Genomic DNA, 17703 nt, shown 5'->3' on the forward strand with positions numbered 1-17703 from the left:
AGTATCGAAGCCTTTCAGCTCTTGTGGGGTAAGTTGCTGAATTTGGGGAGTGTGAGTTCAGAAGGGGGCCTTTTCTTGCTGTAACCACTGACCTGCAGCACAGTAAGCTACTAGGACGTGTAAACTGAAAAGTAATTTTTGCTTACTCTTTCTTTCTGTCTTGCTACTATCTGAACAAAGCACTAACAGGATCTTTTGTTTTTTTCGCTAGCTGGGTGTTGCGAAAGCGGTGTGGAGACCACAGTGAGAGGAGGCCAGTAGACTCTGGTGCCATGGAGCTTCCCAGTTACAGCAAGCAGCTGCTGCAGCAGCTGTACGCTCTCTGCAAAGAGCAGCAGTTCTGTGATTGCACCATCTTTATTGGGAATGTTCACTTTAGAGCACACAAGGTGGTTTTGGCTGCTGCCAGCCTGCTTTTTAAATCCTTGTTGGACAGCACAGACACCATCTCCATTGATGCTTCTGTGGTGACCCCTGAGGAGTTTGCGCTCTTGCTGGAGATGATGTATGGTGGCAAACTCCCACTGGGGAAACACAATTTCACCAAAGTAATCTCGGTGGCAGATAGTCTGCAGATGTTTGATGTGGCTGTTAGTTGCAAAAACCTCCTCAGGGACCTCATCAGCTGTTCAACTCAGGATCCGGTAGTGAGAGAAGTCTCCAGCCAGGCAGCAGACTCACCTGGAAACCATGCTGAAGCTAATAACCTGCCTCAGTCTGAAAAACCTGCTGAAGGAAAAACAGATAACCTCCTCCCTCAGAGAGTTTCCCCTTCTCCTGGCCCTGTTGAAGCAGAAATGGAAGCAGATGTTTCTCCTCCTGGCCAGGAACTTACCATGAACCACACTTGGGTTCACCAGGATGCTTTGCTGAGTGACTCCAGATCCCTCCGCGAGGATTCAGGCTCTCGTCCTGATCAGCCTGCCTGTGCTGAGCAGGATGGCAGTGCAGAAGAGAAGCTTGCTGAGCTTCTGGAGGAGAAAGGAGGAGCGAGGGATTTAGGTGAGACTTTACAGGTCTGGGCACAGCATTGTCTCTTATTTGCAACTGCATTGGCTCACGCTTTTGCCTTATGGGGGATCTTTTCCTCTCTGTTGGTTCTTTTTAGTTTGCCCTGGGTGGGGAACAGTACCAACATGTACCCCTTTTCTGCAGGCACTTTCTTCCTTTGGTACTGTGCAATACTCTCCTTTGGCCTTTGCAGTTGCTTCATTCTTACCACTTTACTAGAATTGTACTGAGCAAAACTTTTCTTACCCATGCGTGTGATTGCAGCTGACGTACAGTGGGATCTGCGTTACTGCGGGACATGAGGTTGATAAGGCAATCTGTGTAACAGTAAGGGAACAGAGTTGCCTGCTAATGCTACCTTATCCTTTAAACTCCTGTTCAGCATGGGAGGAAAACAGAGGCTGTACTGGGTTTAAAATAAATGTTCCATTTATAACTGGTGTTAAATAAACTGTTGGTTTTCCCTCCAGGCTGCGTGATATCTTTAGAAGGGATTTGTGAGTCACAGTTTCCCTATTATAGCCAATGTGCTGGTTACAAACTGATGCCTTTCAATCACATCATGCTTTGTGTGAATCCCTTCAATTAGCAAATAACTCATCTTGTTTCTCTCACACAGCAGCAGAGAGAAAAAGCTGTAAACGGGATTTCTTTCTTCGATATGAAAGTGTTTTCTCTGAGGCCCTTTCTGATGCCCGAGCTGTGCTGAAAAGACTAGAAGAGTGCAGAGAAATTGATGCCTCTCAAAAGGAGGTAGGTGTGTTTACTTGGGTAAATGATACAAGTTTTTTCTTCACCCTGCTGAGGGCTAGAATAGTTTATTCCCTGTTTAGGAAATTGATTCATGGGCAACTGGGGATCTGGTACCTTGTTGTTTGAAGGGCAACACGTGCCCACCTGAGCAACACCCTGGAGAGAAGCATCTGTAAGAGCAAGCTGCTCACGCTCGTAGGTAAAGAAGTATATGTCCTGCCCTGAAGATATCTTCGTTGTGTTATAGGAGAGCTGTAGCACTGATTTCTCTCCTCCTGTTTATGGCATTTGCTTTGGGAACTGTATCGACTTGTAAACGACTGACATATGAGATCCCAAAATAGACTTCCCAAGCACTCGGCGAGGGCTTGCTGCGGAGCATCTGCTGCGCTCTGTGTATGGCAGGCTGCTTGTGGGGAGCGTTACGGGGGGGTTATGGGTGCCACCCCGTGGCGCTTCTCCTGGCGATTTGCCGCTTTAAAAGCAGTCGTTGCCGATGAATGCTGCTCAAGTTACTGTTGGAGGGGATATTTGATTCTGGTGCTTGCTTAATGCTGAAGGGTACTCTGGGATCTGAACAACAGTAGCCAGATATCAGCTGTTGTACCAGCTCAAAGCCACCCCAGAAACAGCAGGTTACATCTGAATTGGTGTGCCAGTGGTGCGGGAGGACATGGAGCTTGGAAATGGTGGTGGCAGGTCTAGGTGGGCACTCATGCTGGCTGCACGCTGCTGCGTGATCGCAGGGTCTGTGAAAAAACCTGTGGCCACTGTGGAGTGAGAACGGGACTCTGCTTGCTCTCCTCACCCTGGCTGTTTCTGATGGAGCGTTTTTCATACTGGGCTGCATGAACTGCCCTGCATACCTTTTCTGTATGTGGAAAAATGAGAATGCAGGTGTTTTATTTCTGGCTCTTCAGTGGCTCTGTGGTTAACTGACCTTTTGAAGCTGAGAAACGCTATTCTGTAGGTCAAGGGGCTGTGATGCTCTCTAGGTTCCCTTGCGCTTGCTGGCTGGGAAGCTGTCTGGATTCAAGTCACTTAGTCCCTCCAGTACCAGTATGACCATGGGACATGGGACATTTTGGCTGTGGTGCCATTCTACTTTTAAAAACCCAAGGCAACACATTTATTAATAATAATTTTAAAAAAAAGTATGACAGCAGGGAGGAGAACTCCCTTGAGTCGGTGAGTGCGAGTTTCTTTTCTTCCGTCTCACAGAGGGAAGCATGTATTACCTTAGCTGCTGACCCTCCTGGTGTTGAACATAACGTCTCTCGGGCTTTAGGAAGGAGATGTGGGTCCTAATTTGTGTTTGTAGTAGCAAGCCCAAGCCTAGCCAGGATGACAAGCACCTGTGAGTACATTGCTCTCAGCGTGTCCGCACGCCCTCAGAAGGGTTAGGTTTTTGTATGTTTGTTTGTTGCCCTGATCAGAAAAGTATTTCAATTTTAAGGTTTTACCTATTCTGCACCTTGGCAATTGGAGCAGAGCAGGGGACGGTGTTGTGTGATGTGGCTGGACACTGCCAGAAGGGGTTTGGCAGCTCCATGCACCCATGCCAGCAGGCATCACCCGTGCCTGCATACCTTCCCTTGCCTGCTTGTGCTGCCTCACAGGGCAGCAAAGTGCCCAGGCGGGCGTGCTGCCTTGCTTCTGCTCTGCATAACAGCCCCATTTTCTATTGTTTTGCAGTTAACTGTTGTTTCATGTTTCTTCAGCACCTCTAAGACCCAGCAGGTGAGGTTCGCAGTCCTGTGCCCAGCCCTTTGTGCTCCCAAATGAGCTGTTGCAGCAGGAGCCAAGTGGGAGGTTGTGGAGCTCAGAGGCAGTTTAGGTGTCTGACCGCAAAACGGCAGCTGGACAATTTTTCTGCAGCTATAAATAAATGCTGAATAAATGAGAAATGGATTTTCTTTAAGCCTTCCCGAAAAATCACTTCTCAGCTGTGACAAGCATGAAAAGTGTCAGCCCCAGGGCAGTGGAGGGGACAGACTGCAGCCTGCTGTAAGCAAGGGCTCAGCCAGATCTGTCCCTCTCTGAGTCCCCCTCTGGGACAAGCAGGACCTGTGGCCACCGGCACTGAGCCGGGTCTCTGTTTCCAGCAGACAGACTCACTTTTTCCCACAAGGGCCTGGTGTTTTCTTCGGGGGAAACACAGTGGTGTGTTTTTAAAGTCATGCTAAAAGTGCAAATTCAGCTCCAAAGAGTCCAGTTCAGGAGGTGTAATTAAGGCTGAGATTGTGCCAGTGGTAGACATCAATGGATTTTATTTTTTTTTCCCCTCGCCTTCCCTTCACCCCCCACCTGCACCCCCCTCACCCTCCCTTTTTTATGTATTATTTTGCTAGTTATTTTCTTGAAGTCTCATAGGTGCCTTGGGGCAAGTAAAAGTTGGTCTGGAAGCTGCTGAGAAGACGTTTCTTTGCACTAAGCAGGGTGTGCTTGTGAGATCTCCCATCCCTCGAGCGTGTCCTCCTACTGCTCTGGAGCCTTTTGTGGGTGGCTTATCTCTATAGGCAAGCAGGGGTGTGTTTTGGAGAGCAAAGCCTGGGCAACGTGGGGGCTTGTAGGTGTTTGTGGGGGTTTTGCAAGCCTGCCTGTTGACACTGAGTCTGTCCTGGTGTTGAGTTTCTCTGGTTTCAGTGGCATTTTGCCTTGGACATAGCCTCTGTATTTCTGTTCCTTTGCTCGTGAGCTCCGACCTACACAGGTGCCTTGTTCCCCACAGTGCTCCTGTCTGCTCCCCTCTGGTGTTGCTGCCTTGTTTCCTGCTACCTCCAGTGGAGATTTGTTAGGCTGTGGGATTTTCCCCCAGGGAGGTTTGTGGTGCAGGGCTTGCTTTTGTGAGAGTTGTTGCTTCTTTCTTAATTTTGGTGTTATGTTCTGCTCCCTGAGATGAAAAGTGCGAACGTGTTGCTTTTCTGTGTAGGGAGATGTGATTTTGGGGATTGTTTTTGTTTTAGAGTCTCTGTGTATCTCACATAAACTATTCGTATCTAATTTGTTTGTGGCCTGGATGAAACCTGCTTGGAAATGAGAACAAGACTGAAATTGCAGTCATTTGGGGAAGCGTCGAAGAGCTTTGCTGGTGTCAAGTCTTATCTTCCTATGCTCTCGTAGAGAAACTCAATTCAAATTATTGCACAGCTCATTTGTTCCCTCTACTACTGGGTTCAGATGAAGTGGGGGAGCGCTGATTCTCCCATGTAGAATAAATGTCACTGTGCTTGTGGATCATTTCCATCGCCTATAGGCCTGTCCAATTATTGTCGTCCTTAGTTTGCAGCTGCAGGGATTTCTGGATGCGGCAGAAGAAAGAAATTTCCCGTTATCTTCTGCATCCTGATTAGGAGTGATAGGTTGTGAGGGTTTTATTTTGTGGTGACAGCACTGGAGAACTTTTCCCCCCCTGGTCTGGCGTACTTATGTGGAAGTTTGGGCTGAGCTTTTTGTTCCTGTTGTGTGGAGCAAGCGGGGGTCAGCATTCTTCAGAGCCTTGCTGGTGCTGGGGTCTGCTTCATCAGTCCTGTACAAATGCAGGCTGGAATAAAAAGCACTTCAGATTTCTGAACCAGAAATGGGAACATAGTTTTTCCCTGATTATTGTGTGCAGAGTGATAGCTGATGACTTTGTGGAGCAGTCATAGCCTATGAGCTTCTTCGTGGTCAGGTGTGTATAGCCCAGTCCCTGTGCTGTCCCTGTGGGCAGCAGCTGTCTGTGCAGGTTTCCAGTGTTTGTTTTTTTACATTTTCTTCACCTTATACACATCAAAAATTAACCAGTAAAGCAACTTGCATTCACAGAGGACTGATGATTATGTTTCTGGAAGTTTCCCCATGGTGCCCAACCTCTTGCAGTCAGGGACTTTGCAGCTTGCTGCATGGCCAGTGCAGCTCTCCTTGGGGAATGGAAGTGGCATTGAGGTACTGGCACAGGATTTACCACACTCAGGAGTGAGTTTTGTAACTGAATGTGCTTGTGAGGGAAGGATCTGAAGGGAGCTAGCTGCTTCTGTCACCTCCCGTGGCTTTCCAGCCTGTCTCTCGCAGATCCCTCCCCACCATGCTTGAGGGAGATGACTCAGTAATAGTCGCTAAAGTGGCTTTTTGCTGAGATGTACTCTCACGGTGGGGGAAGGAGATTGGATAAGGCATGAAAATCCGTAACCCTGCTTGCCTACCTGCAGGAAAGAGTCTAGTGGCCACCTAGGCTGGTGGCTGCACTAACCTGCCCTTTCTCTCTCCCCACATTCCTCTTTAGTCTCAGTTATGGGCCATCGGGTGGGATGTGTGTTACTTGCCCATCTGGTTGAGGTCCTTTCTGGGTCCCAGGACATACCTCAGGTTGGCACACCAGTTGAGTTCAGTCCAGCCCAGGCTCAGGGTCGCTCCCTGCAGGGGCAGCCACCAGCTGCTCTTTGAGCATCCCTGTACCAACCCCACAGAATCACAGGATGGTCAGGCTTGGAAGGGACCTCTGGAGATCATCTAGTCCAACCCTACTGCCAGAGCAGGGTCACCTACAGCAAGGTGCACAGGATGGCATCCAGGCGGGTTTGGAATGTCTCCAGAGTGGGAGACTCCACAACCTCTCTGGGCAACCCCAAAAAAACTTAATAATGTTGGAGATGGAGGTGGAGGTCTTGGAGCCACTGGCTTACTAGGAATGTCGAGGAGGGAGATGAGTGTCTGGCTGGGAGGACACAGTGCTAACTCGGCTCATGCACGTTTCAAAAGCAAGTTGCGGCTCAGCGTGAGAAGCCTTGTGCATCTTCCCACCCAAAGCAGCAGGGGATGTTGGAAGGAGCAGGAAACAATAAGGAGCAGGAGATCCTGTGGTGGGACGAAGGGACACAGCAGTGTAGGAATTGATTGTGTTAGGAAAGAAATCTGGAAAAATATGGAAGATGTGGAGATGATACAGAGATAGGTGACCTCCTCTTGCGGCATTACCTGCAGAGGTTCCTATTCAGAGCTTGCCTTGGGGCTGCTGTGGGCATGGGGAGGTTTGAGATGAACTGGCAGCACTGTTCTGTGGTGTTTGACCGTAGCGGTACTAAGCTACTGAGTTAGTAGTGTTGTGGCCACCAGAACTGAAACCCTCAACTGGGACCCAACTTCTCAGTGGACATTGAACCTATTTGGTGGCACAGCTCTAGCTTAAGCCAGATCTTGGTGAGCAGGGTTCCCTGCTTAGAGAGCCCATCTCTTCTTCCAGTCTGGAAGCTGGATGTGTGCTGATTTGTGCCAATTTGGCTGTGAAGGGTTTTGCAAGTGTCCCAGGCAGTGAAAGCCTAACGGGTCAGGCTGTAATGCATGGGCACATTATGACTAAGTGGAAGCTGGGATTCCAGCTAATATCAGTATTTGTCCGTTTTTTTCTAGGATCTTTGGGAATTGTTAGTGCTTCAAAGTAAGTCTAAAATGCACTGTGTGCTCTTTCAAAACAATGCTAAAAGGCTGTTGTTCCCACTGAGCAATGTGTCCAAGGAAAGGTCTTCCAGAAAGAGACTATAAATAGCAGAGCCTTTCAGTTTCTGAAAACTCATTTCCATTAACCAAAACCATGTGCTGAGGAAGGGATGTTACCTGGAGCTCTGGGTAGCAACGCTGTTCTGATTTTAATTTAGAAAAATAAAAATTAAAAAAAAAGTATTGCGACAATGTAAGATACTTTTCACCCATATTAGTGAAAACATGTATTTGGCAGGGTGCTGAGCACCTTTAGCATGGTGAAAGTTAAGATATTTTGTTTTTTACATGATCACTTTGATCTGGAAGGGGCCGGGCATGCAAACCTTGAGAACAAACATGATCTGGTATCAACTCTCATTACAAATTAATGTTTGCATTAAAAAAAATACCTTTAAGCTTGTTCTTCAGCACGTCTGCGGCGTCTCCTTTCTTCCTTTATAACAGAGCCCTTCATGTCCACATCTCTCTGTTCGGCAGGAAAAATGCCGTTAGCGGGTAAGAGCTGGGACTCCTGCAGCTTCCCCTCTGTGGATACTCTTTGCAATAGGTCATTGCGCTGTCACGCTGCCCTAATATATGAGCATTTACACCTGCTAGGAAAACCAAGTCCACCGTCCCCCTGGTGAGGCCCCAAGCAGTTGCATTCAGTCTTTTTATCGTAGAAATAAAAATGACAATGACAGCAGAATATGGCTGCTCTCTCTGGAGCTGGGCTAAGCTCTCCACTTCAAAGGTACTTTTATAGCATCCCTGGAGTCTCCAATAAAGGATGCCTGCTCTGAAAGGCTGGCATCTCTCCTGGAGATCTGGGGAGAGGGTGTCTTTAGGGGCAATATTTACAGCGGTAAAGGGCTCCAGGGAAATGGGAGCAAGAGTTACAGCTTATTTCTTTTACTTTTATTTCCATAGCTGCACAGGCATGTTTGCCTCTGGTTGCTGTTTTGGGTCACTGGAGTGGATTTTGGAGCTCTGGGCGTGATTGCCAGGCGTGCTGGGAGCCCGCGACACTCAGTGCTTGCTTGCCTCCTCTCCAAATCTTTCTTTAGGAGATGTGACTCCATTGTGACTTGAGGATGGGGATTCCTGAAAGTCCCACTTAAAAATGCTCTCTGCTTTCTATGCAAGTGATTTCTCCTTGTTCCGCAGTGAAATTGGTATCCTTTGCCTTGGGCTTCCAAAGTAACGGTGTTTAAACCATGTTTTATTAGGTCCCTTAGATTTATTGGCATTTGGCTGTTAGGGCAAGAAATGGAGAGATGCATTTGGTGGTGAAACCAGCTCTAGTTTGTGGGACTCGCTGTGAAGATAACAGCTGGGAGGCAGGACTTGCTGCCCTCCTTTCTGGGACTGGTGGCCACAGACCAGAGCATGAGTTCAGTGCAGGACCTTGTCTGATACTGAGCTCAGCTTGTCTCTCTGTGGGTTTTTTGTGGAGGTTTGATTTGGTTTGTTTGTTTGTTTGTTTATTTTTTTTTCCCCCTGAACAAACCCCCCGGGATTCTGCTTTTTATGTTGGTTTGTATGGGGCAGTTGACTCTGTTATTAAAACCTTCCCTGCATTTGCCTGTTGTGCTGTAGGCTGTGGTCGCCTGTCTGGCAGAGGCAGGGGAACAGTTGGTGTTCAAGAAGCTGCTGAGCAAAGTGAAGGATGCTCAGACCCTGGATGCTCAGACCCTCGTGTCTTTACTGAAGCTGTTTCAGGATGTGAATCCCAAGCTGAGAGCGGCTTTGCTGGAGTGGGAAGGGGGCACTGGCGAAGCCCTGCAGCAAACAGGTAGAGAAGTGGGTGCAGCCTCTGGCAAAGTGAGTGGGCAACCTTACAGGCAAAGCAGGTCTCCAGAAACCCTGTATCCTTACTCGGATGCAGGAGGTTTATCGCATGCAGGCCAAGACCCTGGAGTGTCTCTGTCCCATAGCAGTGGGGTGCAGGCAGTGCGGGGCTCTCCCCATTGCTGCTTGGAGGGCTGGATTGATGGCTGCGCAGCCAGTGTGGGTCAGAGCACAGCTGAGCCTCAGGAATGAAAGCTCCTTTCTTATTTGAGTCTGACACAAAGCAGTGGCCTTGCAAACCTGGTGTTAACCTCCAGCTTGCTTTATGGCTTTGTGCTCTGTTAGATAAATGAGACGTTTTCCTTTCATAGAGTTTAAAGAGAATAGTAAAGTGGTTTTCCTCTGCTGCTTGTGCTTGGGATGAGCTTTGCTATTCACTTAGATCTTTCACAGAGTCTCACTCGCTTCAGGAGCCTGTCAGTTCCTTCAGACTGACTTGTTTCTTCTCTTGTGTTTCTGAATCCTCTTCCCCCCCAGAGAGCACAGACGAGGGAGAGACGCTGACCGCTCGCTTGCTGGGACGCAAGGAGGAGCTGATCCAGAGTGTGACACGGCTGAGCCCCATCATAGAGTTCCTGGAGGCGGCAGAAGAGGGATTCTTGACTGCCTCAGAGAAGCGGGTAAAAACATTTGAAATAAGGAAAACTGCGTGGGTGAGGGTGTGTGTGTGTGTGTTTGTGTCTGAGGCACTGTCTTACTGCATGGTTTGCCAAGTGATGTGCTTGCCTCACCTGGCAATTTTACCCTGCTTTGCACAGCACCGGCTGCGCATGTGTGTTGTCTCAGATCCTCCTGCACTGAACTGGGGGTATAGTGAAAGCTGATCTGCGAAGGCAACCTCAAGAGCAGGATGAACACTGCCTGGTGCAGTGTCAGACCACCCCTGCAAGCGGAGCCTGGGACGGAGGAGGCACCTGATATTCCTCATAGGCCCTGAAAATGCCTTTCTGTGAGTCTGGAGAAGGCTCTATAGTGGAGTTTGGTTTCAGCAGAACCACTAACACCTCTGTGCTGCCTGTCTGCTGTTATGTCCTCGTGTACTCAGCTTACCTTTTGGCTGACTCTCCTAGCTTTAACTCTTTTCTTTAACTCTTATCACAGAGTCGCCTGCAAGAGTAGCACATCCACTGACTGATTGCTTTTTAAAAATTTTTTTGATGTGTTGAATGCAGCAGTTGGTGGGGAGGACTATTGCTTTCCTGTGAGCAATATCATTATGTGTGCTGATTTGTAGAAGGCACAAAGGACAAAATATTGTGTATAACCTGCTTTCCTTTGTGTTTTGGGAGGAGCTGCCATACCCTGCCTGTGCAGCTGAAACTTGCAGGGTGCCCCAGCATGCTGTGTTTGGTACACAGCTTGCAGACCTCCTGTCCTAGTTCGTCACATCAGTTAGTTCCCCTGACGCAGGATTATAGCAAGTGGCAAGTACTGTTGTGCTCAGTGGCATGAATGATGTCTGCTTTCTGTCTGAGTGAACCTGACCAGAGCCACGGCAGGTGGGCTGAGAACCTCTGCCTGGCGTGTAAGTCCTTCAGTAACGTCTTGCTCAATTCCACGTGATCCCTGACCAAGAATCCATCCTGGACCATCCCTAGGTATGGCGCAGCTCTATGCAGGAGGGCCAGAGAAAGTGCTGCCAACAAAGGCATCCACCTCGTCATCATGGGCTGAGGTGTGACCGGTGGCAGATGAATTTTCCCCTCCAAAAGCAGCATGGCTGAGCCCGGAATGGGGATGTGAGAGAAGGCAAGGTGTGAATGCAGCAAAGGACTTGGCATCTGCTGGGGATATTGCAGCTGTCAGCAGAGACCTGCACAGGGGTGCCTGGAGCTGAGCTCGTAGCCATGAAAGCTGCATCAGCAGTGGGGAGATTACGATTTTTCATATATGCCTGTTTGTGTTGCAGTTCAGCCTTTCTTTTAAAGGTTGCACCTTTTCCTTGCAGTTTTTTTTTTTTGTCTTCATGAAATCAAGTAGTTAAAATGCAGCCATTTTTTATCTCCTTTCCTGTTGGAAAAAAAACCAAACAACAACCCAACAATAAACCAAAACCATTCTGCCATCATAATTCTGCTCCTTGAGCACAGGATACAGTCTTTAATTGCATCGTCATATGCTGCAGGACTCCTGCCTCATTTGGTGAAGGGGTAGTGTTATTCAGTATTTCTTTTTATCCTCTTCAGTCACTGTATGCTCCATTTGCTGCAGAGCCTCCAAACCCTGCTCCGAATACAAAATCTTTCTCCTCTCTATGGGATCCCTTCGTGCTCTTGTTTTAGCCCACAGGTTCCCAGTAAATAACAAATGGATCTGTGGAGCACTCCACTGAGGCTGGGTGCATAGCTTTTTCCCTGCTGTGGCACAGGAAAATAAGGCAGAAATTGCCAAGTGTAGACTGACTTTGGGGGGCTTCCCTTTTTTTCTGGCATGCTTTATTTGTTTATTTTTTTTCCCTCTGGACAAGTGGAAAAGTGCTTAATAATTTCAGAAGTTAAATTGATTAAAATGGTGGGCCTGTGGCATATGTGCAGTTGAGATCTCTGGTGTCTCAGGTGCGGTGCTGGGAAAACGAACGTGGAATTAGCAGTCACCTCTGAAGGTTTCGTCTTACCTGATTCATCCAGCATTGTGCTAGAGCTCTGGGCTGGCAGAGATAGGATCTAGTTCTCCAAGGGTTCATAAAGATGAGGCTTTCCTTTTTCTTCTCACAGTCACTGCCTCATTAGCTACACATTTATTCAGCAAGACAAGTGTGAGTTTTACGTATAACAGACTTTTTTCTAGGCAACTGTGTTCTTTCTGTGCCCAGTCCAAGCTATGCATGGAGCAAGTCTGATTTTCTTTGCTCGAAAATCAGTACATGATGTGTTGCAAAGCCCCTTTGTAAATCCCTGTTTTTCTGGGGAATGTTTTACCTAGAGTTTCTATTTTTTGAGTGCTTAACTTCATGGCTTCATTGGTGTTTCTGTAATGAGGGGAGGTAGGGTGGAGGATTTGAGGGGTGGCTTGGGTGCAGATTCTCACTTTAAAGAAACAAACTCTTGTGCGAGGTGTCCCATGGCTTAGGTCATCGCAGAGTTCAGTGCAGCCCATCCACAGGACAGCCCTGACTCTGGAGCATCAGAGTAGCTGGTAAAAACACCCGTCCTTTCTTTCCGTCCAGGCTCTCTTCTAGAGGGAACTTGGGCATTTTGAGCTATGTGCTTTCCCTCCCCTTTGGCTCCAGTGCCTACCTGGCTTGATGTTCAAACCAAGCTGCTTCAGAGCTAGGACAGGTATGAATGACAACACGAGCAAGATTACTGGCCATTGCAGGAGCAGTCCTAAATGGACACACCAGGGGATGGAGAAGTCCTGTTGTTTTCTGACTGTCTCACCTGGTTGTTGTCAAAATGAGTCACAAAATGTCAGCACTGCATCCCCCACTGCTGGGACCATTACTCCTGTGCCTGTCGACACTTGCCTGGGAGCAGTGGTAGGTTACAGCACGAGCTTTCCAAAAAGATGCTGCTCTTGTACCCCTTTTTGTGTTCTCTTAAAAGATGACTTCAGACTAAGCAACCCGGAGTCCGCTTGGTGAGAATTAGATGGGAGGATATGACAACAGGTTCACTAACAGAGTTTTGGCTATAAAAGGACAGATTTTTGGAAATGAGAGAAACTAATTAATGAGATCAGCTGCTCATAAGAGTGCAGGAGGAGCTGTTGGATTAGTTTCTTTTATGTTAAAGGTAGGAGAACTGTCTGAAGTTTGCACCTGCAATGGGAGAGGAGAATTTGTATGAGAGGTTACAGTCTTGAGTGGATGAATCACTTGAGAGAGAGTATTGAGACCTGCAAGGAATGGCTGAAATGTCCAACAAAAAAAGAAATGTACTTTAGAGATACGACGAGAGTCTTGTGGTACCTCAGGCTGCTGGGCTTCACAGCCTATATTGAGACAAGCAGCAAACATTTGCCTAATCGAGTAAAGAAAAAGAATAAAGAGAAGAGATGACCCTCAAACTCACGACTGAGCCTAGGGACAAGTCCAGGAGAGACATGGAAACAGAAATTTCTTGCAGTTGAAGTGAAACCACAGCTCAAAGGGCATCCCCCAGGCAGCTGGAGGAGCTGACATGTGGCTATGAGCGCGACAGCAAGGTTTATTACTGTATTTTCCAAGTTGAGAGTGGTTTCTACAATTGATGACCAGGACTGATGTATGGGCGAGGGAAGCAGTGATCCAGGCAGCCAGCTCTGTGAGTGCACAGGAATATGTCTTGGGACAGGCTGGAGGACGCATGTAGCTGAAGCACTGCGTGTAAACAAAAGAAGGGGATAAAATGCAGCAAAGGGTGTTCAAGTAAATTGCTTCTGCCTGACCTGGAATCTTTATTTGATGAGATAAAAATGGCTTTTTCTGCCGCGATCTAGACTTGAGCAAAGCATTTGAATTTCATGTGAGGAAATTGTTAAAGTCGAGGAAGCGGTGATATTAAAAAAAGGTTGTATCTTATTGGGACACAGCCACAGACTGTGCTGAAGGCAGGACTGACAGGTTGGAACAAGGTTACCCATGGGGTTCTTGGAACTTACTTAATATTAACACTAATGTTATTGACACACAAGTATCAAAGTACGCTTAGCAAAACTTGCTGATGAGCAAAACTCTGATTTTTTGTCCACACAGAGGAGGATCTGCAAGAGAGAGAGGAATTACATGACTGCAGAACTAAATAGTGGGGATTGAACGACGTAGTAGTATGAAGTGAAGGGCGTGCATTTAGGTGCAGTAATGAGAACTAAGAATTAAGACCTTATCTGAAATTTGTGTGTGTGGTTCCAGTCTTGTTCAAAAATGGTGAATTCGTATTGAAGCAGAGACAGATCTGCAGTGGAGAGATGTTTTACGAGAGGAGCTGCCTTATTTAGACAAGTGAAATGAAGACTGAGAAGGAGTATGATTGTGCTCTTATAAAGAAATGGGAGACGAAGGGTAGGGTAAACGCCTCAGAGTTTAGAAGGCTTTTTAAGCTAAAAGATAACGTTGGCACATGAACAAATGGGTATACGCTGGCCATGAATAAATTTAAGCTGAAAATTAGAAGAATCAACAGGGGAATGAGACTGTGGAAGAGCTTTCCAACCAAGGGAAAGGAAGCAGAAATGTAACTAGTTTTAGGACAGATCTTAGTGATTTTATTAATGGGACTGTGTAGTGTAGTGCTTATGACAGCAAGCAACTGGGCTGGTGACCTGCAGAGTTTCTGCCAGTCCTACATTTCAAACACTTAGGAGCACAGTGTTTGCAGAGAGGAGGTCAACCTGTATTTGTCAACTGGTTTTCCCTTGTAAGAGCCTTGTAGAGATTATAGTGGCATGCTGGAGCTTTTCTAAGCTACAGTGATTGTATCTCACGTAAGAACTGTCTTATGTGGCCTTGTCATAGAAATAATCATTCAATTAATAGGATGCTGATTTAAATAACGAGTCTTTTTTTTTTTTTTTTAGTTTCCATCCCTGTCTTTTGCTGACAAGTAGAAAAATTGGGGAGACAAGGGAAAAGAGACAGACAATTTAAAAAGTATTTGCTAAAAATATGAAATGAAATATTGTTTTGAATCCTGTCTTTAAGTCTTTTTTTTTTGTTGTTCCCTTTGGTAAAAAAAAAAAAAGCTTTTTGCTTTTCAGCCACTTCCAAGAGCTAGACTTGGTGGAAGAACCCACCGGCGTAGTTTTCAAGGTGACATATGTCAGATATACCTGGGACATGTTCAGATGTTCGTGTAACTAGCACCCCATAACACCTCCCAGTTAATCAAAGTACTGGAAGCAGTGGATGTGGATTTATTGCAGTACTGTGATACTGTTCCTGTTTCTCTGATTTCTTTTCAGATCCAAGAGTTTGTAGGAAACTGTCACAAACTGATTCTTGGCTGTTTCTTTGTTGCAGGTAGTTTTGAATTGCTGCGAAGGCGGCTCTCAAAGGCAAGCCATGGACAATCTGCTCAGGAAGGTGCATGAAGAGAAAACCCTGAAAGCGGAAAGTTTGGTCAAACTGCTGGGGGCTGTGAAAGCATCATTCCCTGGTCTCCACCTTCTTCTAGACAGCTTGGTGGCAACGGCAAATGTCTCTGATGGCAAAGGTATGGGTACGTTAAACTTCAGGTGCCTGGGGACTGGGGATTGCCAGGAAGTTTGGATGCTTGTCTGGACCTCAGTGTGCTCTTATAATCTTACTTTTATGTAAGGGAATGGGGTGGCCTTTTTATGCAAACAAAAATGGTCTGGGAGCACTGGGGCGGAAGGACTATGCCTGCAAGAATGTCCTTGATTTCAATGAAATGAGCAGTGTAGGGCTGAAGCCTGTTGGGCTCCTTCCTTGAGTTTGACACTGACAGGGATGAAACTAGGATGTCATATCTGCAAAACAGGAGACTGCTTCCCACAGTGTCAAATTACTTTTTGGTTTTTAGTCACTTAAAAGTAGCAGCATGTGTCTCCATAATAAATAGAACACTTAATAAACTCTCCATAGGTGAAGGCATCTTTACCAAATTCTGGTCCATTGGTGACTTTAACTCAAGGTACTAGCTCTCTTTGAAAGCAAATACGTAAAACTTTCCCAAAGCTGTAGATGTCATGAGATTAAATATGGGCAATGTCTTAACTGGCTTCAGTCTTCGTGAATTCTTTGTGATTGAGGGAGACTGTGGGCTGTGCATTTTGTTGGGTAGTGTTTCTGCGCATTGTGGTCACTGAGTCGTGGTCTCCTGTGTGGAGGAGAGTGTGCTGATGGGAGTGCCATGCTTAGTGTCTCCTTTAGGCATCATTATCTTGGACAGCTAGTCCTCTTCTTTTTGTTTTGGTCGGGTTTTATTGTTTGTTGCCTGCCAGTGGTGGTCCAGGGGCTTGTGAGTCCTCACCTTTTGGCTGGTGAGACAGCCCTCCAAGTTTGGGTGGGTTTAGGCACACCTCTGAGCAGTTCAGATAGAGAGGCAAATTTTACCAGTTCTCAAGTCACTTAAAAATTAAAAACTAAATTAACATGCAGTGAAATGTAAATGAGCGTTTAATAGAAAGCAAAACTGTGCTCATAATGCTGGTAATTTCCTCTGTAGCAAACATTCCCGACAGGCAGTTTGCTTTGTCATTTGTTAAGCACGATTGCTTTCTTGAAACACCAGACTCCCAACATGGTTAATTACTAGTGATAATACCCATTCCAAGGAGGAGCATTCCTTAATTACATAGAGTTGAATCTTCTCAAATTGCAGCTCGAACAAACAGAAGCACAAATATTTCTTATTGTGGAAATGAAGAGGGAGGGAATGATTTGAGCTGCTGATGGCAGCCTTTGATGTCCTGTGCTGTCCTGCCAACAGAAAGGAGGACGTCTTGTGCAGCAGTACAGGGCATGCTGTGGTTATGGAACTCACCTTGGTATGGCAGTGGAGCTGAGAGTGCATTCATAACAACTCAAATTTGTGTAATAAAATCAGAAATATTTCAACGGAAGAGGGGGGGAAAATATTTTTATTTGTAAACTGTCCCCTAATCCATGTGGGGCACGTCCAAGTCATACCTAAACCCTACGGAGCTCAAGTGCTTAATGAGGTTCCTTAGCTTTGCTGGTGAGTAGACTCGTGTCTCCAAGAAGTCTTTGTCCAGGGAGTTTTTCATATTAGCTCAAAGTCTTCCATTGATTATTCCTACAGCCTGCCATTTCCTCCTTCGTCATCCTGGAGACTTTTCTCGTCTTACCCAGCACTGTGTGTCTTCTGGGTCCCAGAGACTGTATTTTCTTTTCACCAAGCTGCGTGTACTTAGCTGCTTTTCTCCAAAGTGGTGCTTTGCAAATAGTAGATTTTTCTATTTGGTACTGAACCAAAATGATTGAAAGACCTAAGCACACAAACAAAAAACGTGCAGACATGTTTTGGATGAACTACATTTTTTTTGGTTTAGTTTCTCCTACAAAAATGTAACTATGCATCTTCTCCAATTTAATAACTCCAACAGTGAAAAAAATACTTTTCAGATTCATCTATTTAGCAACTAATTTGGCCACAAGTACAATCATATATTACTTTTGGTACACAATGTATTTTGCCCAAGTCTCTTCATTATCCTGAATAAACACTGCTCCTCTTTCTTGAATTAGTCCATTGTGTCCTGGTCCTGGGGTGTCTTTAAAGGACTGTGGTGTTACTCCAGACTAATCATTTCTCAGATTCATCAGGGCAAACTGCAGCAGACCCACCTTGGGATTAGATATGGGACGAAGAAGGAATGAGGTTAAAATTGCATTGTTTTTGTTGTAAGGGAGAGAAGAGAGTGTTACTGCTGCTTTGCAATCACAAGTCTGGTTTGTGTTTCCTTAACATTTGCACCAAGGACAACTCAGCCCGCTCAGTTCTTGATTACCTTGGCCCATCTGGGTGTTTGTAAAATGTTTGGGAGTCACACCGCTGAGGCAGAGTGTGTTGCAGAGCTCCTTCTCAATGGAGTGGATCAAAGACTCTCACTTACAGATCTCTTTCAGCAAAGCTACAATTAAGAGTCATTAATGGGGTCTCCTTGATTTCAGGGCATCAGAAGAGGCTGATGAACATCTCGAGGTGGTGTCTTCACAGACAAGACCAC

The 17703-nt window shown here is 46.4% G+C and overlaps 1 protein-coding gene across 1 annotated transcript in view; it reads left to right on the plus strand.

The window, feature by feature from the left end:
* The first annotated feature begins 272 nt into the window (after positions 1–272).
* The window catches only part of ZBTB40 (zinc finger and BTB domain containing 40), a 34032-nt gene continuing 16601 nt past the window's right edge, over positions 273–17703 (plus strand). The window contains exons 1-5 of the mRNA XM_009889829.1: positions 273–1002; positions 1631–1764; positions 8821–9016; positions 9550–9692; positions 15011–15203. Of these exons, the coding sequence (XP_009888131.1) occupies positions 273–1002; positions 1631–1764; positions 8821–9016; positions 9550–9692; positions 15011–15203 (1396 nt within the window). The remainder of the gene's footprint in view (positions 1003–1630; positions 1765–8820; positions 9017–9549; positions 9693–15010; positions 15204–17703) is intronic.

Source organism: Charadrius vociferus, unplaced genomic scaffold, assembly GCF_000708025.1.
Source record: "Charadrius vociferus isolate BGI_N301 unplaced genomic scaffold, ASM70802v2 scaffold727, whole genome shotgun sequence".
Classification (NCBI taxonomy): domain Eukaryota; kingdom Metazoa; phylum Chordata; class Aves; order Charadriiformes; family Charadriidae; genus Charadrius; species Charadrius vociferus.